The sequence below is a fragment of the Heterodontus francisci genome, chromosome 6 (assembly GCF_036365525.1).
Source record: "Heterodontus francisci isolate sHetFra1 chromosome 6, sHetFra1.hap1, whole genome shotgun sequence".
NCBI lineage: Eukaryota > Metazoa > Chordata > Chondrichthyes > Heterodontiformes > Heterodontidae > Heterodontus > Heterodontus francisci.
In genome coordinates this window covers 36,112,064-36,140,045 of record NC_090376.1, presented here as the reverse complement: position 1 = coordinate 36,140,045, position 27,982 = coordinate 36,112,064, and the positions used below count along the sequence as shown (strand labels likewise).

At 41.8% G+C, this 27,982-nt stretch overlaps 1 protein-coding gene across 6 annotated transcripts in view; it reads left to right on the top strand.

Moving 5' to 3' along the window:
• nbeaa (neurobeachin a) overlaps positions 1 to 27,982 on the top strand; it is a 988,762-nt gene that overhangs the window by 925,141 nt on the left and 35,639 nt on the right. For 4 of the 6 annotated variants that reach the window (XM_068033479.1, XM_068033480.1, XM_068033477.1 and 1 more), the window contains 2 exons: positions 22,230 to 22,319; positions 26,039 to 26,231. In XM_068033479.1, the coding sequence (XP_067889580.1) occupies positions 22,230 to 22,319; positions 26,039 to 26,231 (283 nt within the window). The remainder of the gene's footprint in view (positions 1 to 22,229; positions 22,320 to 26,038; positions 26,232 to 27,982) is intronic. The other 2 variants (XM_068033481.1, XM_068033476.1) reach the window with 1 other exon arrangement.

Genomic DNA, 27,982 nt, shown 5'->3' with positions numbered 1-27,982 from the left:
AGAAATCCTTTTAGAGGTATTTTTGCACCATTTAAAGCTGTGTACATGTGCAACAAATCTGCCACTAAAAGAGAAAACTCATCATTATCACTAATGTCATGGTATAGTATTTCAGTACATCAAGCTGTGTAATATGAGATCACTAAAAACCCTTTTAAACATTTGGGCTGTTGAGTAAACTTACACTGAGTAATGTCATGTGCAAGATTTCCACAGATAAATATATCCTATTGACAGGTCAATTAGTGGGATTACTAAATTAAGCTTATAGTTTCTTTACATAGTTTTAAATTGATAAAAATCAGTGCACATTGTTTCATCGAGAATTTTTTTTTGATTTATGCCTTCAAAACAGTTTTGTCAATGTACTTTGCTAGATTTTTCATGAACAAAAGAACCACTAAGGGGTTTTCAATATTTATTCAGAACATTATGAATATGTGCCAGCTGGTGTGCAAAGCTTAAGAGAAATATGCTTTGAAACTACAGTGCACCAGTAGAGCTGTGGTAGTGTGCTACAGACATCCCTAGGTATTTACCATCTGTTGTGTGCAAAATAACTAAAAATGCACCACTATAAAAAGAGAATCATTAATAAAAAAAACTCAAAAGTCATGTAAAAAGCCTGAGAATAATAAATTACCTTATCCAACCATCCTCTTTGGTGTTCATTTTGTACAAAGCACTAGCTTTAGTAACTCTTTAAGTGTTGCTATAGCAAACTTAAGTCCAAAATATAAGCAGAACATTTTCTGTTGAAAAATTAAAGCAGTATAAATAGAGACAGCAACTAACCAAGTATTCGTGATTTCACATCCCATGACTGCCTGCCATTCAAATCTGCTTGTTATGGTTGGGATAAATTTTGTTAGTTCTCTGTCAGGCTGTAAGTAGAATGTCTCTTTGAAGCAGAGCATTCTGCCAAATGGGAAAATACTGTCCTTCCCTGCCAAAAATATGTCTCTTGTTGGCAGATTGCAGAGCAACACAGGCATGGGTCATGGAGAAATCTGCAACCTTGACTGACCTCCCTAGTAGATTTTTGAAACATAAAGAAGGGAGAATTAACTAAAAAGTGCATGTCCCAAATGTGCTCTATCATGCTTCATTGGCATAGGTTTTCATCAACTTTTTCTAACTTTTGTTCCAATGTCCACAAAATATGCTCTCCAGCATAATCATATTGTTCTCCTTGGATGGGAAGGTAAAGACAGTGCAGTCCATGTATAATTCCACAGATACTGAATGCCACTTCTTGGTCAACCTAGCTTCACTTCTGTGATCATGTGACTTCTTTGTGACTGCTTTTCTCTCTCTGATGCTGAAAAACTTACCAGCTAGGAGAAGATGAAATGCAAATGACAATCAAAACTCGAGTTCAAACTCTGTTCCCTCAACCAAGAGTCCTGTGCTCAAGCACTTTAAATGCTGAGCTGCCAATGTGCTATATGGTGTGAATATATTATATTATTTACCAATTTTTACAAACTGTGGTAATTTTGTTTTGGTTTGGCTTTACTATTATCCTAAAATAGGAGCAATACAAAAAATATAAGAGACTTGAGAATGAGATACCATCATATGAAAATGACTGATCTAATTGCATGCCTGCTTTCTGCTGAATAATGTTTGCCTCAACTATGAAACAATTCCTAGGATTATCTTGCATCCAAAGCCAGTTCAACCTTGTAACTTAAGTTCAATGTGGCATAAATTATATCACTTATGCACAAAAAAGCATTAGGTATGCTTTCGTTCAAAATGCTTCACTCACATGCACAAACATACCTTCAATGTGTGCTTTGTACAATTATAATGGAATGAAAGAGAGCTCTGCGGTGTATTTCTGAGGTTTAGAACACTGAACACTGAAATATCTGCAGTTGCCCTATGCATTCATGATGGGAAAAAAGGCAGCGTGTGTGAATTTATCATTTCTTCAAAAAGGGAGACGTGGGTAGAGCTCTCCTTAACTATCCTATCCACTCCCTTATGACCAACTGTTTTCCTGCCTGCCACAGATAAATACTGCTAGAGGTGGCAGGGCCTATGGTTTCAGCAGGTTTTCTCGCCATTACACTGCTGCCACTGTGCGGCGGTGGTGAAGGGAGTGAATGTTGAAGGTGGTGGATGGGATGCCACTCAAGTGGGCTGCTTTGACCTGGATGGTGTCGAGCTTCTTGAGTGTTGTTGGAGCTGCACCCATCCAGGCAAGTAGAGAGTATTCCATCACACTCCTGACTTGTGACTTGTAGATGGTGGACAGGCATTGGGGAAACAGGCGGTGAGTTACTCGCCTCAGAATTCCCAGCCTCTGACCTGCTCTTGTAGCCATAGTATTTTTGTGGCTGGTCCAGTTCAGTTTCTGGTCAATGGTAACCCCCCAGGATGTTGATAGTGGTGGGATTCAGTGATGGTAATGCCATTGAACATTGAGGGGAGATGGTTAGGTTCCATCTTGTTTGAGCTGGTCATTGCCTGACACTTGTGTGGCACGAATGTTACTTGCCGCTTATCAGCCTAAGCCAGGATGTTGTCCAGGTCTTGTTGCATCGGCACAGGGGCAGCTTCAGTATCTGAGGAATCGTGTATGGTGCTGAAAATTGTTTCAACCATCAGTGAACATCCCACTTCTGACCTTATGATGGAGGAAAGGTCATTGATGAAACAGCTGAAGATGGTTGGGCCTAGGACACTACCCTGAGGAACTCCTGCAGTGATGTCCTGGAACTGAGAAGATTGACCTCCAACAACCACAATCATCTTCCTTTGTGCCAGGTGTACGAACAGATGAACATAAGGTATATAGATAGGTTGAGTGAGTGGGCAAAGACCCGGCAAATAGAGTATAATGTGGGAAAGTGGGAAATTGTCCACTTTGGCAGGAAAAATAAAAAAGAAGCATATTATCTAAATGGTGAGATATTGCAGAGGTCTGAGATGCAGAGGGGTCTGGGTGTCCTAGTGCCCGAATCGCAAAAGGTTAGTATGCAAATACAGCACGTAATTAGGAAAGCTAATAGAATGTTATCGTTTATCGCAAGAGGAATTAAATTGGGCAGCACAGTGGCGCAGTGGTTAGCACCACAGCCTCACAGCTCCAGCGACCCGGGTTCGGTTCTGGGTACTGCCTATGCAGAGTTTGGAAGTTCTCCCTGTGACCGCGTGGGTTTCCACCGGGTGCTCCGGTTTCCTCCCACCGCCAAAGACTCGCAGGTTGATAGGTAAATTGGCCATTGTAAATTGTTCCTAGTGGTAGGAGAATGGTAGGGAATATGGGATTAATGTAGGATTAGTATAAATGGGTGGTTGATGGTCGGCACAGACTCAGTGGGCCAAAGGGCCTGTTTCAGTGCTGTATCTCTCTATGACTCTAAATACAAAAGTAGGGAGGTTATGCTTCAGCTATACAGGGCATTGGTGAGACCACATCTGGAGTACTGTGTACAGTACTGGTCTCCTTATTTAAGGAAGGATGTAAATGCATTGGAGGCAGTACAGAGAAGGTTCACTAGACTAATACCTGGAATGGTGGGCTGTCTTATGAGGAAAGGTTGGACAGGCTAGGCTTGTATCTGCTGGAATTTAGAAAAGTATGAGGTGACCTGATTGAAACATATAAGATACTGAGGGGTCTTGACAGGGTGGATGTGGAAAGGATGTTTCCTCTTGTGGGAGAATCTAGAACTAGGGGTCACTGTTTAAAAATAAGGGGTCGCCCATTTAAGACAGAGATGAGGAGAAATTTTTTCTCTGAGGGTCATGAGTCTTTGGAATTCTCTTCCTCACAAGGCAGTGGAAGCAGAGTCTTTGAATATTTTTAAGGCAGAGGTAGATAGATTCTTGATAAGCAAGAGGGTGGAAAGTTATCGGGGGTAGGTGGAAATGTGGGGTAATCAGTTCAGCCATGAACTTGTTGAATGGCGAAGCGGGCCCGAGGGGCTGAGTGGTCTACTCCTGCTCCTAATTCGTATGAAAAGACAGAATAGAAAAGAAGTAGCCCTGATCGTAAAGGATGACATAAGGACAGTAGTAAGAAAGAATCTTGTCTTAGAAGATCAGGAAGTAGAATCAGTATAGATGGAGATTAAGAATAGTAAGGGTCTGAAAACACTGGTGGGAGTAGCTTATAGGCCCCCTAACAGTAGTTATATGTAGGACAAGCATGAAGCAAGAAATTATTCGAGCTTGTAACAAAGGCAATGTAATAATTGTGGGAGACTTTAATCTTCACATAGAATGGACCAATCAAATTGACAAAGGTGGTCTGGAAGATGAGATTGTAGAATGCTTTTGTGACTGTTCCCTGGAACAATGTGTGGTGGAACCAACTAGGGATAAAGCTATTTTAGATCTAGTATTGTGCAATGAGGCAGGGTTAATTAGTAATTAATTAGTAATCTTATAGTAAAAGATCCATTGGGAAAAAGTGATGATAATACAATTAATTGAATTCCATATTAAGTTTGAAAACAACACATATTCCAGTCCCAAACACATATCTTAAACTTAAACAAACCCAATTGCTTAGGTATGAAGGGAGAGCTGGCTAAAGTTGATTGGGTAAATAAACTAAAAAGTATGGCAGTAAATAAATATTTAAAGAAACAACTCAAAATGTTCAACGAAAGTACATTCCATTAAAAAATGAAAATTCAGCAAGAAAAATCCATCCATGGCTTACTAAGGAAGTTAAGGATAGGATTAGATTAAATGAAGAGACTTATAATGTTGCAAAGAATACTAGTAAGCCTGAGGATTGGGAGAGTTTTAGAAACCAGCAAAGGGCAACCAAAAAGTTGATAAAAAGGGGAAAAAAATGAGACTAAACTGGACAAGAATATACAACAGATTGTAAGATCTTTTACATGTATATAGAAAGGAGAGTAGCTAAAGTAAGCATTGGCCCCTTCGGGGCAGAGACAGGAGAAATTATCGTGGGAAATGAGGAAATGGCAGAGACATTGAAGAAATATTTTGTGTCTGTCTTGACAGTAGAAGACACGTTACATACCAGAAACAAAGGGTAACCTAGGGGCTTATAAAAGTGAGGAAATTATAGTAATTAATATCAACAGAGAAAAAGAACTGGAGAAACTTAAGAGACTAAAATCTGACAACTCCCCAGGACCTAATGGCCTACATCCTAGGGTTCTAAAACAGGTAGCTTCTGTTACGCCCAAGGTGGGAGGAGTGCACTGTTTATTCTAATTCTACTTCTCCACAGCTCACAACATATATTTAAAATTTCCCACTTAATGATATGGTCAATCATATGCTCTCTTTTTCCCAGAATAAAACCAGGCTTCTTTAATAAACAACAAAATTATCAGTTTATTATAAAGCAAGTCTTAACCAGTAATGAAGCAAAGCATAAACAACAGATTGAAGTATAATAGTTCTCCTTTTACCTAAGCCCCTCACACACACACACACACACACACACATATATATACATACATATATATACATACATACATTTATTAACTGGAAAAATAAAAGGGATTTTAGTTTTAGAGTTCTGTTACAAAACAAAGTCAAGAAAAACCACTTAGGCTGAATTTTTGCTCATGCTTGAAGAAAAAAGAGAAGCTATGGTTTGGCGTCCCAATTGCGTATAGACGGCTGTCACTGGGATCTTGTTGAAGATCAGTTTGGGTAAGCTTTCCAAGAAATGCAAGTACAGAGGCTTCAGACAGGCTTTGCAGCAAAAATGTGGCAACAGGGGTCTCAGTTCCCACACATTTGATACGCAGGGTTTCTTCAAATACAGGAGGAAAAAGGAGACTGATACACTGGATACGCAGGGTTTCTTTCCAAGGGAGAGAAAGAGATGAGCTGGGTTTCCTTCACAGGCAAAAATCAACTGTCTTCCAAGCAGTTTACACTGTCCAAAGCGAATCCAGAATACTGTCACAAGAGTCAAGCCTCCTGACCCCTATAAATATTGACCCGTCACTTCTCTGTAAACATCTTCTCCAAGTTTTATCTGAAAACAGGTGCCTTCCAGTAAGAGCTTGCAAGGGTTTGCAAGCCAAGTCCAGGAAACCCTTCGGTGACCTCCTTTAAAAAACACAAAGTTCAGCATCTCTTCAAGCTTCTAGATGAATCAATTGCCCACAGTTCAATTATAAGTCCTTAAAAACATATTTTACAAAAAATAGAAGCACTCTCCTAATACTGCTAAAAGTGGATGCGCTGGTTATGATTTTCCAAAATTCCTTAAATTCTAGAACGGTCCCAGCAGATTGGAAGTTAGCCAATCTAACTCCACTATTCAAGAAAGGAGGGAGAGAGAAAACAAGGAACAAAGGCCAGTTAGCCTGACATCAGGAAAGTGCTGGAATCTATTATTAAGGAAGTCTTAACAACACACATAGAAAAATCATGGTGCAATCAGACAAAGTCAACATTGTTTTACGAAAGGGAAATTGTGTTCAACAAATTTATTAGAGTTTTTTGAGGATGTAACCAGCAGAGTAGATAAAGGGAAACCAATAGATGTAGTATACAGGCATTCGTAAAGATTCCCCACAAAAGGTTAATACACAAAATAGGGGCTGATGGCATTGGAGATAATCTATTAGGATGGATAGAGGATTGGTTAATGCAGGTACAGCAAGCAATTAGGAAGGCAAATGGTGGACTTTATTTCAAGGGGATTGGAGTACAAGTATAGAGATCTCCAACTACAATTGTATAGAGCTTTGGTGAGACTACTCTGGAGTACTGTACACGGTTTTGGTCATATTTAAGGAAGGATATACTTGCATTGGAGGCAGTACAATGAAGGATCACTAGATTGGTCTCTGGGAAGAGAGGGCTGTCCTATGATGAGAGGCTGAGTAAATTGGATCTGTAATCTCTGCAGTTTCACTGAATGAATGGTGATCTCATTGAAACATACAAAATTCTGAAGAGGCTTGACAGGGTAGACACTGAGAGATTGTTTCCCCTGGCTGGGGAATCTAAAACACAGGGGCTCAGTCTCAGTATAAGGGGCTGATCATTTAGGACCGGGATGAGGAGAAATTTCTTCACTCAAAGGGTTATGAATCTTTGGAATTCTGTATCCCAGAGGGTTGTGGATGCTCCATTGTTGAATATATTTCAGGCTAAGATAGAGACTTTTGGTGTCTCAAGGAATCAAGGGATATGGGGAGAAGGTGGGAAAGTGGAGTTGAAGCCAAAGATGAGCAATGCTTGCATTGAATAGTGGAGCAGGCTCAACAGCCATATGGTCTAATCCAGCTCCTATTTCTTATGTTCTTATAACCACATCCTGGGGCTGCCTTGTGGAAAGTGGCAGTAAATGCCCAAATGGAGGAAGAGAGTCCTGCAGCAATTTAGGGCAGAACTTTCATTCTGGGGCCGGGAACCTGATTCTTTGAACATTTCCAACACTATTTTGAAATGCAAAGGGCCTAATTGGCACGGGGGCAAGTTCGGCACCCAGTTAGTGGTGCCAGGCACGGCCTGGAGGTGGGACCCAGTAATGAAGGGCCTTTTGAAAAGGGAAACGGCAGCCATGACTGAGCTTGCCGTTCAGTGTAGCAGTGGAGCCGCAGGGGCCAGTGCTGGCATGGGCTGGCATCCCCGGGTGCTACGACGATTTTCAAATGCCTCTTTTGAGGCTTTAAAGAATGCAGTGTCTGAAAGAAGAGATGTTTTGTTCCTGGCTTCCAGAAGAAGAAATCCGCCTTGAGAAACAAAAAGGGCATGGATGGAGGTGGCGACAGGTCTGCAGCCGGGGAATTACCAAAAGTATGTGGGTCCAGTGTCAGAAGAAATTCAAATGACCTGATAAGGTCTGGAAAGGTGAGTGGCCAGTGGCACCTGGGTGGCAGGTCACCAACTCTATATACACCAGCATGTATACAAGCGGACCTCACAGAACATCTATAGTTCTCCCTAACATTGTCAGATCAGTTTTCCAGTCGCATCACTGAGGCGGCAGCCACCCTCAGATATGGGGTGCTATTCAAAAGGGGACATCACTGAGGGGCACAGCAGTTCACTTGTACGTCATGGTGGAAGAGATGACGGAGGGCAGCCTATTCATGAATCATTCTCCCCTCATCCTGTAGGCAAGGAGAGCCCACAACACACAAGAAATGGCTCGAACGGGTGGTGATGTGGCCCAGCTCTGACCTCGACTGAGGAGGCGCACTGTGGATCGCCAGGCTGCCAATGTGTCAGTCACTGGGGGATGGCGAGACGGCAGGCCATGAACAGCAGGATCATTTGGTAACTCTATCTTGAGGTGAAGGGCATGGAGGAGACTCCTGCCCAATGTGCCCGATCTTCGACCGCTGTCATCTAAGGGGATGGCTGTTAAGAAGGATGAGTTCTCATTTCCACTTTCTTGTGCTTCCTACAGGACCAGTTGCAAAGGGGGAGGAGAGTGCACAAGCACAGTTGTCGCTGCCCTCCTCTGGGGGAAAGACTCAACGGATCCAGCATTATCACATCATACCTCAGCATCTTCCACCAGCGCAGACACACTCACCCCGATTAGGCGTCAAAGTAGCATAGGACAGGGAGCATGGGTGAACCTCACAAGCAGGAGGAAGAGGGTGAGGCAGAGTCAGCTGTGGGTAGTTCCTCTCGGAAGACAGAGGACAGACACAGCAATGCTCCTCGGGGCGAAGATGCTGGGCCACAGGTGTCACAAACAAGGAGGGTCTTCCTTGAGAACCAGAGGCAGGTAAGTTTCCATTTGATGAAAGGTCATAGACCTGAAACATTAACTCTGCTTCTCTCTCCACAGTTGCGGCCTGACCTGCTGAGTATTTCCAGCACTTACTGTTTTTATTTTAAGTTTCCATTTATTGGAGTTCCCTGAGGAAGCATGAGCAGGCAATGGAGGAGTTCATGCAGCACATGTGCTGTCATGATTTAGGGATTTGATCACATGCACTCCTCCATTGAGAGATAGGGCCGTCTCTTGGAGAGCCATATGCAGCACCACTCCGAGTGGATGCAGGAGCAGCGTGCTGATATGCACAGAAAGAGTGAGAATCTCTGTACGTTAGACCGCTCAGTGTCGCTGATGGTGCTGAGATGCTCGAAGTGGATGCCAGTTACATCCCAGTAAGGGACCTCATGTAGCATCCAAGGGTGCCGGGAAAGGACTGCAGCAGTCGAAGCAGCTGATGAAGGGGCCACAGCTCTGGGGGCACCAGTGTCACCCATCGACCTCTCGCCTCCTCCAACCCAGGAACTATCTGTGTGTCAAGGCCATGTGACAGAGGCTGCCCTTGAAGACACAGGAGCGGCAGTCTATGGAGGATCCCCGACAGACACCTCCAAAATGAAGACGGAAGCCACGGGCATCTCAGCCAGAGGGAGAGACGAGGGAGATAGACTGCAGTGGTTCAAGAAGTCAGCTCACCACCACCTTCTCAAGGGCAATTAGGGATGGGCAACAAATGCTGCCCTTGCCAGTGACGCCTACATCCCATGAAATGAATTTCAAAAAATTCTCTGCCAAAGTGGGGAGCACCCTGTAGAAGTGGTAGGGAAAGAAAGTCACCAGGGTGCTGATTTCATTTAATCATAGAATCATAGAATGGTTACAGCACAGAAGGAGACCATTCAGCCCATCATGTCCCATTCCCCTGCCTTTTCCTCGTAGACCTGAAAATTTTCCTCTTCAGATAATTATCCAGTTTTCTTTGGATTGTACGCTCAGGCACTGCATTCCAGATCCTAATTACTTGCTGTGTAAAAAAGTTTTTCCTCATGTCGCCATTGTGAATGTATGCTCTATTGTTTTCATTACAGCATCACTTGTTTATGTTATCAATCTGATATGTGTGTTATCAATGTTTCATGTCAAAAGATAGATGGAGTTTTGAGGGGTGGGTGAGGGGGCCATGGGGGGTTGGGCTTGCTGTATTTCCATGTTCTGTAATGTTAGAGAATGTTGGCGGTCATGGCTGGCAATGGGTAATCACAGAATGATAGCTGTCTTTGCTGGAAGGTAAGTTTTGCGATCATCGGTCATAAGGGCTCGGAGGCGATCAGGTGAAACGCTGCTGAATCTGCATGGCTCTTGCAACCATGTCAGCCTGCAGTTCACTCTCAGGTTCTGGACCACATCGGTGGGTGTCCTCCAATGCCTGGGTGCCAGCCACCTCTGGAGCAATCCCTTCCTCCTCCTCTTCTTCCTCCTCCCAGACCTCCACCGAAGTGGAATGGCATTCGAGGCCCTCCTCCTCATCCATCTCCAGGCCTCTTTGTATTGAAATGTTGTGAAGGCGCAGCAGCTGACCACAATACAAGACACTGTGGCTGGCTCGTATTGGAGGGCACCACCTGACCGGCCAAGGCAACGGACACAGGTCTTCAAGATGCCAAGTGTCTGTTCAATGCAGGTTCATGTTAGTAGCTCTGGTTGCACTGCCTCTCTCCATCCATGTCTGGGTGGCGGATGGATGTCAGGATTCAACTCTTTATTGATAATCCTCATCTCCCAGCAGCCACCTACGGAGTCTGATGTGGGCCTGAAGAGGTGCAGAACATGGGACTCTCACAGGATAAAGGAGTCATGATAGCTGCCCGAGAATCGGGCGCAGACATGTAAGATTTGCCTCCTATGGTCACAGACCAGCTGGATGTTCAATGAGTGGTAGCCCTTTCTGTACAGGAATCTGACTGTCTGGTCTGTTGGTGCCTTGATACCTCTGTGGGTGCAATCGATAACCCCTTAGACCTGAGGGAATCCAGCAATGTCAACAAACCCCAAAACTCTCTGTGCCTGTGCAGGCCCATCTATGTCAAAGTGGATATAGTCCCCTGCCCTCCGGAATATGGCATCCATCAGCTGCCTGAAGGCATGATGAGCTGCCAACTGCGAGATGCCACCTAGGTCCACAGCTGATCCCTGGAGCGATGCGGTTGCATAAAAATTCAGGGCAATGGAGACCTTGATAGCTGCAAGTAAGGGACGCCATGGGGGCCACAAGGCCTCAGGTCATTGTGGATCAGAGTACAAAGGTCTGAGACCATCTACCTGAATAGGCATAGCCTCCTACAACACTGGCGCTCTGTTGTTTGCAGGTAGCTGACTCTTGAGTGGTGGACCCTTGGGTAGCACCTTCTACTCCTTGCAGCCCCCTCGCTACCCCCACCCTCCGCACCCTATTTCCCACTCCCCTCTACCCCCCAGCGTCTCCTCCGGAGGTGGCTGGACCTAGCGCCAACCTCCAAGAATTCGATTTTCATTTTGCGTACACACTCGCTCCTGTACCCACCGGCATTTCAAATTTCAGCCCTTACTCTCCCTCAGGCATTCCCAGAGACTTAACTGCTGAAGGCTTTGTTCCAATCTTCAGGGAGCTTCTACCTTTTTAAGTCACTTGTGTATCTTTTGGTGTCCCTGCTGCAGCACTGCTGAAGTTTCCTCATTGGCACTGGTGGGCTTTGTGGGCATCCCACCAGGAGCCTGCCATACATCTCTAATGATCCCCAACCCAGGAAAATGGTTGGAGGTTGCAGCAGACACTCAGAAAAGTAGTGTCCTATTGAAACGTTGTCTTGATGAGTAAAATTTGGGCCCTAATGTCTGTTTTGACTTTTATGCAACAAAATTGTGTTATCAAATATCACCACCTGTAGACCTTGATGTACAGGGCACAATTTCAAAATTTGTGGATAATACGAAACTTGGAAGCATTGTGAACTGTGAGGAGGATCGTGTAGAATTTCAAAAGGACATAGACAGGTTAGTGGAATGGGCGGACAAGTGGCAGATGAAATTTAATGCAGAGAAGTGTGAAGTGATTTATTTTGGTAGCAAGACCACGGAGAGGCAATATAAAATAAAGGGTACAATTCTAAAGGGGTGTCGGAGCAGAGGTGTATATGTGCATACATCATCAAAGATGGCAGGACAGGTTGAGAGAGCATTAATAAAGCATACAGTATCCTAAGCTTTATTAATAAGGGCATAGAGTGCAAAAGCAAGGAGGTTATGTTAAACTGTATAGAACACTGGTTCGGCCTCAACTGGAGTATTGCATCCAGTTCTGGGAGCCACACTTTAGGGAAGATGTGAAAGCATTGGAGAGATTGCAGAACAGATTCATGAGAATGGTTCCACGGATGAGGAACTTCAGTTACGTAGATAGATTAAAGAAGCTGGACTGTTTTCCTTGGAGAAGAGAAGTTTGAGAGGAGATTTGATAGAGGTATTCAAAATCATGAGGGGTCTGGACAGAGTAGATAGAGAGAAACTGTACCTATTGGTGGAAGGATTGCAAACAAGAGGGCACAGATTTAAGTTAATTGGCAAAAGAAACAATCGTGACAAGAGGAAAAACTTTTTCATGTAGCGTGTGATTAGGGTCTGGAATGCACTGCCTGAGGGCTGCATTTTGTTCTCCCCCCAGCATCAGGGTTCATGGTTGGGGTGGGGGGGGGGGGGTGTGGTGGTGGCCTGAAGATACCTTCAGGAGAGGGCCACCAGGCACCCCAATGCCGGGAGGGCCTGGCCCAATATTACCGGCGGCGGCAAGGCCTCATGGCAGGGCCCCCGCCACTCGTCAATGGGACCCCCATTTGAATATGCAAATAAATGAAAAAGAATGAATAAATGATACTTATGCCGCTGTGATCTTCATGTCGCTGGCCGGCACGATCGCGCCTTCAGATCCCAGTCTGGGGAAACGAGGCGCCATGCTGGTGGGGAGGGGGGGGGGGGGGAACGGGGTCAAAGTAACATCATGGGTGTAAGGGATGGTGGGAAGGGTTGGAGTTTAAAGGTTATGCAGTTTTGGTGGGGGAGGAGGTCAGGTGGACAAGGTAAGTGTTTTGAGGGGGAGGGAAAATAGTTAATTTAAATGTTATTGGAGGGGTGGGAGAGGGGCAGAAGAAATGTCTCTTTTCACTGACTTTATCTTTAAATATTTAAATTTCACGGTAGAGCTGAAAGCCCTTTCAAAATGGCGTCAGTGCCTGCACACAGGCAGCTGGCGCCATTGCCGGTCTCCATGTGATCAGGGGGTGGCCCGCCCCGGCAATTTAAATGAGCCTCCTCACGGAAGATTGCGTCAGCTCCGCGACATCGGGCCACTGTTTTTCTCGCCCGCCACCGATATCGGCAGCAGGCACAGAAGTTTCAGCCCTGAGAGTGTGGTGAAGGCAGGTTCAATCGAGACATTCAAGAGGGAATTGGATTGTTATCTGAAAAGGAAGAATGTGCAGGGCTATGTGGAGAAGGCGGGGGAGTGACACTAGGTAAATTACTCCTTCGGAGAGCCAGCGCAGACACAACGAGCCAAATGGCCTCCTTCTGTGCTGTAACGATTCTGTGATGCACAACTTGTTTTCATTCAGTTGGACCTACTGTAATTAAAGGAGAATTACATTAGGATATTTCATTTTGATGTACTTGAAACAGGGTGATGTAGGTATATCCATGTTCTTGAGAACCGGCTGCCTATTCCAGCGATATTGGTACCAGTTCCAAAGATTGAAACTGTCACTGAATAATTGGACCAGCGTTGAATTGGGATGAGCTGATGTTATTTACCCATCTCCGTACATTCTTTGGTAGAGAGGTACATTTTTGAGGAGAGATTCTCAGACCCTCATAATACCCGAGTTATTATAATCTGACTGAAACTTGTTAAAAATGCTGTCTGGAGGATGGTAATATTCTCCGTTGGCTCCTTTCCTTTAGGGAGAGTTAGATCAGTCCTTCAGACCCATTCATTGTCTTTAGGATCTGTCTTTCTCAACCTTAAATTGAGAGTGACCATCTGAAAAGTATGCCTGATCTGGGATGGTCCCAAAAAGGGGCTAGGATTATAATCCACTACAAGCAAAGGTTGTTTTGCTAACCAAAGGTGTTTTTGTGAAGAAATAGTGATACTGCAGATTGTTTATTTCTGCATTTTTATTGTATTTTCCGTTATTTATATTGTCCAATATTCTTAAAGCACTAGAAATATAATTTGTTGTGCTCAGTGCATGGAATTAAGAGTTAGAAGATGGTTGATATGAAAATGATGACAACTTCAAAATTCTTTTTGAATCATCGAATTTGTTATGAAGCTGTGCTTTTAAGTTTATATTCAAAATGTTTTCATCAAGGTATGTTTTTGTTCCTCTGCCCTTCATTTACCTTCATTTGATGATTGTCACATTGGTAACAAATAAAGGTATAGAAATATATTAACTAGTAAATAATTCAGTATCTCATCTACTTTAACAAATAAAGACTGTATAACCTTGATTTCTACCAATAGTATCATCCTTATGTTTGTATTGCAATGCCTGCAACACACTGTCAGTAATGTTACTCCACATCAGTGGCCTTGATCATAATTCAGTTAACTCATTAAAATTTGCAACTGGAAATAAACAGGCCTGGAAAATCCCACCATGTGGTTAAGCTTCAGAAAACAGTCCATACTTGAAAGATTGGTTTCATTTATTGGAATTCGAACTGAGCAGGATTACTACATAGTTTGGAAGAAAAATAATGGCTTGTGAAAATGTTTAATTGTGTTCTTAAAAATTACTGATCTGAAAATTCACTGTGTGGATATTAGCATGTGGAATTTTAGCATGTTTGTCTCAAGTTTCTTTCTCTGCCATTATAGAGAAGGTGTTAATTAAATTGTAATTAGCTCATGCAATTTACTGCAGTGTTCTGTCTAAAATGAACTACAGATGTCCTGTAATTTTGGGAGATCTGGCCCATCAGCAGAGATGCAGTAAAATGGAACTCTTAGCCACTCATGAAGCCTGCCATACACCCTGTCCCAGATTGCAAGGAAGGTATCACAGACCGGGGGCATCAGTGATATTGCCTGGAAAATCAGAGTTATGCCATTCTGCTCCAATGTTGCACTGAGGGTCAGGAAGGGCTTCCCCAGGCTCAGATAGAGATTGATCTCAAAGCAATTAATTCCTGCTTCCTTCTTCATTTTGACATCTTTTCTAGGCTCATAACAATGCATACACCTGCTCTTTCACCTGTCAGGAGACAGACTGGGCAGAACTTGCTGCAGTTGTATAGGGCCATGGTGAAACTGCACCTGGAGTATTGTGTACAGTTTTGGTCTCCTTACCTAAGGCAGGATATACTTGCCATAGAGGGCATGCAACAAAGGTTCACCAGATTGATTCCTGGGATGGTGGGTTTGTCCTATGAGGAGAGATTGAGGAGAGTAGGCCTGTACTTTCTAGAGTTTAGAAGAATGAGAGGTGATCTCATTGAAGTATACAAAATTCTTACATGTCTCAACAAGGTTGATGCAGGAAGGATGTTTCCCCTGGCTGTGAGGTCTAGAACCAGGGGATAGAGTCTCAGAATAAGAGGTAGGCCATTTAGGACTGAGATGAGAAGGAATTTCTTCAATCAGACGCTGGTGAATCTGTTGAATTCTCTACCCCAGGGGGCTGTGGAGGCTGTCATTGAGTATGTTCAAGACAGAGATCCTTGGATTTCTAGATATTTAAGATTAGGGATATGGGGATAGAGTGGAAAAATGGCATTGAGGTAGGCTCAATGGACTGAATGGCTTACTCCTGCTCCCATTTTCTATGTTCCTATTGTTATGGTCAAGTGAGGAGGGGTCGAAGGGCTTCTCCCTTTTCTCTCTCCTTGTTTGACCACAACAGGTTTAATTCTTTCTTAAAGTGGATGGGTTGGCCAATTCAGTAGGTGTTTGATTATTTACTTGCTATGATCATAACAAGAACCAATCGGACAGGTTTTCTTGAGTTTAACAAAGAAAGAGGTTAACTTTATTATACCTAAACCGAACTAATGAAAATATTAAACTATTCACCAACTTACACTCACACACACACACGTGCAGTAGAGGTTTACACACACACAAATAGGTTACAGAGTGGGGAACGGTAGATTGGTTGAGTTAGAGTCCATAGGGAAAAAAGGGGTATACAGTCTGTAGGGTTTGGTGATTGGGCTGGCTTCTAGCTGAATTCGGTGTCTTGAGGCTTTTAGTTTGAAGAGGTAGATGATTGGTTTGGTGGGGTCTCTTGGAGACAGTGATGTGGATGATTTCTTCCAACGGGGTTTCTGATTGTAGCTGAAGTATGCAAAGGTGGTCAGTCAACAGGCATAGTTCGAAGCTTGTAAGCTAAAATAGAGAGTGAGAGGGACCCCCACTTGGGTCTGAATGTGTTAGAGTCCAGAAGCTTCTCTTCTGCTACAGAAAAACACAAGCTTAAAAGCACAGATAGGGAGGGGCTTGTCACATGACAGTCACTCAGTGATTCAAAAATAGCCGTTAGCAGTGTTTCTTCTTGCTAAAAAGAAAAGGTAGTTCTCTTAAACTTCCTGGGTCTTGGTTCTTGCTGGGAAATGAGACATTTCGTCTCCCTCCTCACATTCCTTGCATATAGGGTGGCCATTCCTAAGCTGCCAGCAAAGTCATCCTTTTGGCTGTTCTTTTTTAAACGTCTTTTAAAAAGATTATAAATTCAGATCTCCAGTCAGTGGATTAAAGAAAATTATCATTCAATAAAGCACTATGTTCCTAAATTCCCAGCAAAGCCCAGGAACTCCCTTGGCTTTGCCCCTGTGAAATATATCTGCCCATTTCCTGCCCCACTGGAAATTCCCAGCCACCTCCTCGTCTACACTGCTCTTCTTCCACCCCCAGCACCACCACTCCCCAGCATTTACACTAGAGTTGGACACAAAGCAGGATAAGAATTTCAGCCACATAGTGTTTTTCTTTCAGTAAATAATGGCAAAACTATTGTGGAATCTTTTGTTGTGTTGACTTGAGTTCTGCTTCTGAGAACAAGCCCAGATTCTTTCCTGAATTTGTGGATGATTTGCCCTTGAAAATGACAGATTTATCTATTGCTAATAATGCAATGTGTTAATTTATTTTTCAGTGTAATTTTATTTTTTTTAAATTACAAATACCTTAGTTGCCAAGAAACTAATAAAGTCCTTTATTTCTTTTAAAGGTGCAGTTGGCAGCAATACAATAATGTAGCAGATGTTTAGTGAAGTGTAAGTGGTCAAACCAGTGACATTAACTCATTCCAATCTAGTGGAATAATGCAGGCAATTATAGTCAGCTGATAAAAGATATTGAGGGGTTACTGGAATAGCTTTTAAAACTAATGAAATGCAGAATGGCCTGCTCTTATAGTGCTATATAGGAACCACATTTGTGAGCTCAAAATGTGTATTTACATTAAGAATTTCTCCTTTAACAATCATGAGATATACAGTATATAAGGCAAGAAATGATACGCCTTTTTTATTAAAACTTGGATGTATCATTTATCCAAATATGTTTGATCTTACTTCACAAATTCAACTTATGTTCAGGTCCTTTAATGTAAAATCATAAATAGCATGTTTTCATATGTAATGAAAACCTAGTTTCAATGAATAGAAACACAGCACCACACAGTAAGGAAAATACAAGTTTGAGGGGAATATTGCAGTGTTTTCTTTCTTTCTTTTGGGCCTCCTTATCTCGAGAGACAATGGATACGCGCCTGGAGGTGGTCAGTGGAGTGACCTCTCCATGGCGCATGCCTGGGCAAATTTATGGAGGTTGAGAGTTGCCCAGTCGTCAAAACCCCCCTCTCGGCCTTTCTGCAGTGTTACGATAGACAAAAAGATATCATAATGCCAGTTGAAGGCAGTAGGCTGAATTTTCGCCGCGGAGGTTGGAAACAGGAGCCGGCTCTGTGTTTAGGTAAGAAACCTGCCTCCTGTGGGAAACTGATTAAAGTTCAGATTTTCACGGGAGTGAACCCTTAATTGATATGGAGACAGGTTTGCTGTCCACTGAGAGCCAGTGGGGCGGGAATGAAGGTGGGTCAGATGAAATGTGGGCTCATATAGATACCCCATGGCAGCCATCACTAAAGCTGCTGAGGGAGTGGTCTGCAGTTTCCACTTCACCAGAGGGAAGTGAGATGTCACAGCTGGAGGCTGTGAGGGAGAGGAGGGAGGTCCTCTTCCCAAAGGGTGGCAGGAAGAGGCCACCTCGTTGTGCAGCAGGAGCACCTCTCTGTTCAACATCATCTCCCTCTGTCTCCAATTCCTTCTCCTGTTTTACCTCCTGCTCCTGCTCCTCCCCCAATCAGCTGTCTTCTTCCACGGCTTCTCCGTCATCAAGGTCCACATCTCACTGGAGGGCCATGTTATGGAAAATTCAGCAGACTACTACAATGACCAAGACTCTTGCAGTAGGCTATTAGAGGGCACCACCCAACTGGTCCAAGCATTAGAAAGGTATCTTCAGAAGCCCGATGGTCTGCTCAGTGATTATCCTGCTGAGCAGGTAGCATTGGTTGTATTACCACTGTGCTTCCGTCTGGGGCTATCATAGAGGGGTCAGTAGCCAACGCTTCAAGGGATTTCCTTGTCCCCCAGGATCCACCCACATACTTTGGGTTTGGAGTGAAGATCTGAGGCAGCCTGGACTGGCAGAGGATGAAAGAGTCATGGCAGCTGATGCATGGAAGGAGCAGAAGCGAAGAAGTTCAAGGCCACAGTGACTCTTGACGGCCACTGGCAGGGCATGACAACACCAGCTTAAAACCACAGATGGGGAGGGGCTTGCCACATGACAGTCACTCAGTGATTCAAACATAGCAGTTAGCAGTATCTCCGCGTCTTGCTGAGAGAACAGGTAGTTCCTTTAAACTTCCTGAGAATTGGTTCTTGATGGGGACTTAGCAGACATTTCGTCTCTCTCCTCACAAGCATTGCAATGTAGGATACAGTGTTGCAAATTAGGTGATCATTTTAAGCTGAAAGGATGACTTTGCTGGCAGCTTGTCATTTAAAAAATATAAATGCAGATCTCCAATCAGTGGATTAAGGAAAATTATCATTCAACAAAACACATTGGCGTAACACAGTATAAATATTGGGAACACATATTGAATTTTGAGATTTGTTGGGCTTGCCCCAGCATCTTTTATGGTAAAGGTATGACGATTGGATTGGGGCAATGATAATTCTCCTATTAACTGGGACAGAGGTATCTCGCTAACTCTGTAGTCTTCTACTCGGGAATTTAAGATAAATGTTACTTTAATAATTGATGGATATCCTATTTAAATATTTTATTATAACAATATTTGAATTTAAAACATTGAATTCTCTTCGAGAAATAAAGTTGTATTTTCTATTTTTTCCTTGAACGATTAACATTGCGATTCACTGTCTCACCAACTGAGAATTGCATGTTCGGTTCTTTAATAAACTTTTATATAATTTAGAATTTATATTGTCTCATATAGTCTTCTGTAATGCTAACTTGTGAACCTGTCTCTGTACACTCATTGGTGGGTAAGTATATTTCTGAGGAGAGATTCCTGGACCCTTATATAGGTCTTATATAGTCCTTATATAGTCTAGCTGAAACTTGTTAAAAAGGCTATCTGGAGGATGGTAATATTCTCAGTTGGCTCCTTTCTTTTAGGGAGAGTTAGATCAATCCTTCAGACCTATTCAGTGTCATTAGGATCTGCTTTTCTCAACCTTAAGTTGAGAGTGATCATCTGAAAAGTATGCCTGATCTGGGATGGTCCCAAAAAGGGGCTAGGATTATAATCCACTACAAGCAAAGGTTGTTTTGCTAACCAAAGGTGTTTTTGTGAAGAAATAGTGATACTGCAGATTGTTTATTTCTGCATTTTTATTGTATTTTCCGTTATTTGTTGTCCAATATTCTTAAAGCACTAGAAATATAATTTGTTGTGCTTATTGCATGGAATTAAGAGTTAGAGGATGGTTGATATGAAATGATAACAACTTCAAAATTCTTGCTGAATTATTGAATTTGTCATGAAACTGTGCTTTAAGTTTATATTCAAAATGTTTTCATCAAGGTATGTTTTTGTTCCTCTGCTCTTCCATTACCTTCATTTGATGATTGTCATATTGGTAATAAAGATATAAAAATATATTAAATAGTACATAATCCAGTATCTCACCAACTTGAACAAACAAAGAGAGTATAACCTTGATTTCGGCCAGTAGTATGATCCTTATGTTTGTATCACAATGCCTGCAACACATACTCAATAATGTTACTCCACAGGAATTAGCTGTAATGCTGGTTAGCTACCTGAAATTTTCAATTTTCAGAAAAAAAATGAAAACTGTGCAATAGGTTGGAGTGAATTGAAGGCCTTCCCTGGAGTTTAGATTAGTGTCTGCAAATGGCACTTGGGTTTTGCTGTTGCACCTGGACATGCTCTGAACCTCTTGATTTTGTTGCTGCCAAATTCACGCTGTCTGCTCATTTTCACATATGTCTGTCCTGAGAAGATTTGCATTTATATAGCATTTTTCATGACTGCCAGATGGCTCAAAACACTTTACAGCCAATGGGCTAGAGTTTGTGGCAACGGCGGGGCTCCCAACGCTGGCTCAAAAGGCAGGAGGATCCCCGCCTCGGCCATTTCGACTACCCCCCACCCCCGGCGCTTTCTTCTGTTGTACAGGCACTTAAGTGCCGGCGCTGGGAACTTCGTCCCTTTAAAGACAGGGCCGGCAGCTCAGCAGTATCGGCAGCACCGCCAGGAGCAGTGGCCACTGCTGGTATTGCAGAGGCCTTGGACCTAGGCTGGGACTCCAGACCTCAGGTAATTGAGGCGGGGTCACCGCAGCCAGTCTGGGAAGCCTTGGCGAGGGGGAGGGAGGTTGGGCTTGAAGTCAAAATATTACAAGGCGCTCTCCCTGCATTGTGGAGGCACATCCCGCCGCTGGTTAAAATCCCAACGGCGGGGTGGAGGTGGGGGGTGGGAAGAGGACCTTAAGTTGGCGTTAATAGGCCACTTAAGCGCCTCAATTGGCTTCTGAGCAGGAAGGCTGTCCTCGGTCCATCCCATCCCTGGCAGAATTGCTTGGCGATGGGCCCTCCACCCCTGCCTTCTGTCGCGATTCTATGGGCCCCACTCCTCTGACCATGCCTCAGGGGGACCATAAAATCCAGCCCAGTATGTCTTTCAAGCGAACTAACAATATCGTGCATAATAAATCATGTGGAAATTTATAGAACCTTTTGGCCTGAAGTTGAAAGAGTAACCTCTCTAGCATTGTCTTGAATCCATGTCCAGTCTTTTGTTATTACAGTATGCACATTAGTCTCCCTCGCCGTACTACCCCTCTCACCTCTAGCCCGTTTAAACTTAGTGGTCTAATTACACATACATCAATTTGAGAGTAAAAGTTGTTGTGATCAGCAAAATTATAAGTTTCGTGTCAGCACTTGCACATTTTTAGAATGGAACTGAGCTGTTGGTACTAGTTCTCCTGCTTTGTCAAAGCATACAGAGGCTGCATGGTTATTATGCTTTTTAATCTCATTTGCTCTGATCAGACCTTCTTTAGAAAATGAACAAATTATTGGCTACCTCTGCTCTTGTAATAAAAATAGCTGGAAGGAATTTACCTCTTTCTTGACAGACTATGTCTTTTCATCTATGCACTGCTGATTGACTTGTCTCCACGGTGAAACCAGCTATTTCCTGATTTTTCACAGTAGGGCATAATTGGTGGTTTATGTAACATTTAATTCATTACACAAGAGAATCCCTTCCTATCAGTTAGTTTGGTTTATATGAGAATTAGCGTGCTACAGTTATCTAAACATGACCCTTAATAGAATATGTAGCTAACAAGGCATTCTGGGTTGGAAAAATAAAATGATGCACATTTCCTTCAAAACATGCAAATTCTATGGATTAGATAACTATTTTGTCACAGAAAGATGTCTGAATTCTTTTTAATGAGCAATTAAATAATTGCAGTTTTTTCACTGCATTTTTTCAAAGAATAATTGCTTCCTGGCCTGTGACCATTTTGTCTTTTTTTGAAGAACCTAGAGTCTTATTTCATTAGAGATCCCGATACATTTCTCCTTACATCAGATTTTGCAAAGGTATTTCAGTTTAAAGTATTAACACTTCCGTACTTACTGAGTACTTACTGCATGCTGTCATCAGTTAACACTTTTTTTATTGACCCTTAACTTCTAGAGTGAATATAAAGGAATAATTAATCTCAGCGTGTTGCAGAAAAAGTGTATTGACCATAACTAGCATTTAGCTTAATTTTACAGACTGAAAGAGGAGAACATTTTCTATGCATTTCCAGAAATCTTAGCTGAGCTAGGATGTGCTTGCATTGTCAAACAGAACATTGACCCATCACTTTGATGTATATTGAATGTGACAATCTTTCTTTTCTCCCTCAGGCTATGGAAGCGCACATACAGAACCTTGGACAAATGCCATCTCAGTTGCTTATTGAGCCACATCCACCTCGAAGCTCTGCCATGCACCTGGTGAGAAATAATGTGTTTGGAATCTGTTTTACCTGAACTTCGCCTGGTGCAAAAACAAAATGCTGGGTTGCAACAGATGAGGAAGGCACAATTTGTACAAAGTGGAATAAAACTGAACAATCACATCTGATGTCACAAATTCACTTTTGCAAATAAAGCTAGAGTAAATTTAATCACCCCCTCCTCCAAATTAAGAACAGCGCAGAAACTTTCATAGATTTGAGTATCTCATAAAACAAATACAACATTGGAGTAGATTTTATGAATTTGCACTCTGAGTATCATTGAACAGGAGTGCATATCTGTAATTCAGTTTTGAAATTCAATGCATCCCACATCATTTTCTATCCAAATATTTTAACTAATTATTTTCAGACCTGCACTTTTCTTACTTAGAATACTAGACAGAAAGCATTTCTTTTCTCCTCCACCCACTACCTCCTTCCCCCGCCCCACCCTGCCCCCACCCCCCAAACATGGGGTGGGAGTAATCACACATGCATGAGAGCAGTGACTAGTTAGTGCAAGACTGAAACTGGTGATCTGATCTGAGACGGTGGATGAACAGGGAGGAGGCAAATACAGTTGCTAAGGGAACCAATAAAACACCAAATGAATGGAAACAGGTACTGATTGCATGCATGAGAATGAGTGAGAAGCAATAGAGGGGCAATTACTGGAGGGAGATGACAAGGGAACACATATGGCAAGGGGAAAAAATGTATAGGGTCTGTGTTTGCTGAACAGTCATTGATAGCCTAAGGTAACAGTAATGAAGATTTACTGTACTATTAAAATTAATAATAGAGATGTTAGAAGAGAGTGAAATATAAATGATAAAACTGAGACAAATGTAGAGTAACTAGAAATGGGGTTAATAATAGATATTAATAAGAGTTAAAATAGTAGAGCAGGAGAGATACATGATACAGAGAAAAGATAGAAATATAAAAGGGTACAAAATTTAAAAGCAGTTTAAGAACAATCAAAACAGATTTCCCTAATTGCTGTAATAAAAGCAGCACAATAAAGTGTGGTAAAGATGTAACACAATATTCTGAAGAAAATAAATGGCTCCAATCAAAAACTAAAATAAGAAAGAGACCAGATAATCCTGAAATCACAATAAATGCCATTCTCGTCTTTTTAAAAATTCTCTACATGAACAAAATCATGGCACATTAACAAATAATATTGACACTCTTTCGCAGAACATTTCAAGTGTCACACTGCAAATCTGTCAGTTATTTTTAAAAAAAGTATGAAGCAACAAACAGCCATTGGGAATACACAAAGTCACTCAGAATATCTTATCACAAGCCCAAGAGGGGAATTTCAACATTTTAACCCCCTCTCACCCAGCTGGCAGACACCAAGCAGACAATTAAAATGGAGAGGGGGACTACCTGCTGGCGTTTCATCTCAATTTGACCAACTACAATTTGAAATTGCAGCTGAAGCCGGCGAGGTCCTTCTTTAAATAAGACAATTGGGTTCTGGAAATGTCATCTGTTCCTGACTGCAATATTAACTTGAGGCCACAACACAGGAGCCTTTGTAGTTTCCCTGTAAGGAAGTGGATCTAAGACAGAAAAAAATCCAGAAATGTAAATTTTAAAAAGATGTATTTGTTTCCTTGTCGACTGGGAAGAACAGGACCCCTTCTCCGGGGCTCACAAGGAAACATTGGACCTTTCTTGCCCTGGACTTCCCTGACCGTGATCGCCATCAGAACCCCTCCTGAAGACTTATTAGTGTAGGGGGACTGTTTTATTCCTGGTGACTACCCAATTTCAACTTCTGGGCAGCCACTTCCAGCATTTTCCAGATCCTTTTTGGAAGTAGGTTGGCAGCATGCTAATGAGGCAAGGCCATTAAAACTGGTTGGGAGTCTCTGTTGCTGCTCCCTGATGGGCTTACCATGACCCTGTACAGTACCTGCCCGGGACTTAAATCAACCCCCAAATGTTCATATTGACAGACTGACTTTCCCAATAATACTTAGAGAAAATAAGCAAGGGGTGGCATGAAGAGCAATTAAATTCTGAACTCACCCGGGGTTTACTTAATAGAAATTAGACTCTCTAAACTTGAAGGGACACGGTTTCACTTTAACAGAATAATGTATTGCACGTTACACCCCTGTCCTTAAAGCACAGTACATCATCTGACTTCCCATAAGATGATGGTAGGAACACTATAGGAGGTCTGTTATTGTGGTTTTGTGTGTGTACACATATTGGAGCCTGAAATTTTCAAGTAGTTGCAACTGCCCTCTGGTTGACCTCAGGAGTTTGTAAGAAACAACAATTACCTAGATTTGTTTGTTTACACCAGTGACCTAATAGACCAAGTTTTCATGCTGCAGACCCAAAACTACCTGCAGGAGCAATGCCGTGGGAAATCATTGTAAGCAAATAGTTTATAATGTACTGTACATACAGATAGATTGGATGATTGATTTGAACAATTCCCTTTCACTATGGCCCCCTCATTTTTCCATACCCAAGGGAAATAGAAGAGGACCTGATTAGTATTTAAACTGTCATTTTTTCTTCATTGTAATGATGTGACTGCCATTTAAAATAATAACTAACCATAGCACTGAAACTGTTTATATTTTTATTTTACTGCTGAAATTAAAACAAGATCCAAATTATCCTTATTTCACAACCAATGTACTTAGTTTAATAGTAGTTGCAATAATAGCCAGCAGAAGATTAAAGTGGTTTTAAAATGTCTGGAAGAACATTGGAGATAAGCAAAGTAATATTTGCCAAATGGAAGGAGAGGCAACAGGCATGGTTGCTATATCTAGAAAAAGTCATTAATTTATGTTTCAAGTAACAAATATCCTTTTCAAAGTGATTGTTAAAATTTAGCATTATAAGATCTGAAATTCTGTGAAGGTACATCCTGGTGTGCGTACCTACGTAAGATAGTTGTCGCTGACCCTGCCAAAGTTGTGGGTAAATGCAGACTCCTGATTTAGGAATCCTGGGCCTCTCTGATGCCAATTACCTTGTTTGGGGTAGGTGGAGACTCTGCCCTAACAGGCTATTCCAGAATCCCAATATAAGGCAAGGACCAGGCATGTCCAAGTCTCAGCTTAATTTGGAGCCCTTCCAGCATGCTCATTGTGAAGTTATGGTGGGAGTGCACTGGAAGGGTGGCAGATTTTTAGCTGCATGGTGTTTCATTCAGTTACCGATTGGAAGTACATGTTTTATTCACAGGGGTTGAACTGATGCTGCCAATTGCAACATCTAAAATATGCCTAACATAATATTGTGGTGTATATTTTTAATATTTCACTGTGTATCAAATGGTTTAGAACTTCACAGCAGATGGTTTACTGAAAATATTTTCACTTAACCATGTTGGCCAAGTGTTCTTTCCAGTATATTTTTGTTTTGTTATTCGTTAGTAGAATTAGCAGATGTGTTTTTGTGCTGAATGTTTCTTGTACATGAAACCCCTTCTGTAGTACCTGATGAAACCAGCTCCACCTGGACCCCTTAATACCTATCCCATTGTACTGGTCCAGTTCTAAACTTCCTAGATATGGGTGCTGTTTGTTTTATCAAAATAGCAGCATATTTTCCTGATGCATGTAAATACTTTACCTACTGTTTTTTCCCTGTTTTTCCAGACCTCCGCATTAATTGTGTTTTCCCTTCTGCCTCTTCTGTTTTCTCCTCTTTGTTTCTACTCAACAGTGTTTCCTTCCACAGAGCCCACTCATGTTTAAGGATCAGATGCAGCAAGATGTTATAATGGTGCTAAAATTTCCATCCAACTCCCCTGTTACCCATGTGGCAGCCAACACGCTGCCTCACCTAAGCACCCCTGCTGTGGTCACTGTGACCTGCAGCAGGCTGTTTGCAGTGAATAGGTGGCATAACACTGTAGGTAAGTGAAAATGCTATCTTTGAATCTTTTTAACATTCATGACATAGAATTTTGTTATTTTGTGGTCATTCTTATTTTCAATATTCCTAATATTTAGTGCAATGAGATGTCAAAATAAAGGCAGTGGATTATTGGTGGTGCAATAGACTAGTGTGCCTTCATTTTGTGCCACAGACTGGGATGATGTAAATTGCTGATCAGCACTAAAATCAGATCTTTCCAAACTACCAGTCTCACTAAAATTCAATATGTGAACCTAGTATTGTTAAAAATGCTCAGTATATATGTGATAATTGATTTTTCTTAAATTTACATAATGACATATCCTCTAGCTTTTCCTGATTACTATCTGTTTTAACAGGCTAAAACTAGAAATTGAATGGGTAGCAGTACTGTTTTAGAGTGAGGTAGTAGAGATTACAGAGTATTTCACTGGCTGGATAGCATTCATTATGAACTGCATGCCGTAGTTCCAATATCTCTGCTCCAGCATTTCTGCTGCACACTTTTAAAGTGGCAATACGAAATATGTATTATATTTACACCTCTCTATTACATTTTATGTTTGTCTTAAATTTAAATTGTTACAAATTTTTCTGACAACCTGTTTTGGAATATTTATGTGACATGCCCTCTATAATGTTCAAGATATTTGTGAAACAGCTATAAAAATAACATCTATGACTTGACCACCCTTCAAATGAACATTTTCCAGATCATAGGTTTATGTTCTTATTCATTGATATGAACAGTTACAGCAAATATAAATGCTCACCATCTCTTTAACTTCTAAACTAAGATGTTATTTGTTTAAATAAAGGAATATATTGAAATGAATTCTTTAAAATTGTCCAGAAAAAAAGATACTGTCCTTTTTGCTACTATACATTCTGGAACATATCCTTCATTTTAATTGGCTATTGATCCTTGCAGTCTTTTTAAGGCAACAATATGTTCTGGGAAAATGTATATAGCTTCTGAATGTTAACCGGTATGCAACTTCATTAATGTTAGGACATTTTCTCCTCATTGTGAAATTTGCATGTGGTACTGTGGGTTTTTTAAAAAATAGTTAATCCTCGCTATAAAACTATCTTTCGCAGCCATTCAAAAATATCTTTTCGAAATGTTTCACATGGTTTCCATTAATAATGCTGTAAGAAATATAGCTTATATTTATCAGAGATCCAAGAGTGTCACATTTATAAAAATACTACAATAGTTGTAGTACAGAGTTGAAAACCTGAATATTTGGTAGACAGGTTAAATAAATATTTAATGTACAGGTCTGAAAACTGTTGATTTTTAGAAAGTAATATAAGTAGTATGTTTGCTTTGTATATTATGTTGTGACTAGCTTTGCAACTTTTTCTAATATCTAGCCTTCCTCCTTTTTCTTCGATAATGGTTTATGGAGAAGTAAGGCATATTTTTTGTGTAGAGCTCAATTTTCTGCTCCCTAGCCCCAGAAAAGTGAGGCCGATTTCAGTGCCACTGTTGTTGCAGTGGCCAAGATCATATCATACAGTGCTGGCAAAGGACCACGAGGTAGACTTGGACCTCACTGCCTGGAAGGTCAGATTTTAATTCCATAAAGCAGGTGGGTTCTATAAAGGGCATGTGATCCAACTGCCATATTAAACCCACAGGCAATGAAGACAAAAATCTACGCCATACTTGGGAATTACTTATTTAGTGACTTATTGAAAAAGCATGATGCTGTTTTGTCTTAATCTATATGTTTTATGTGC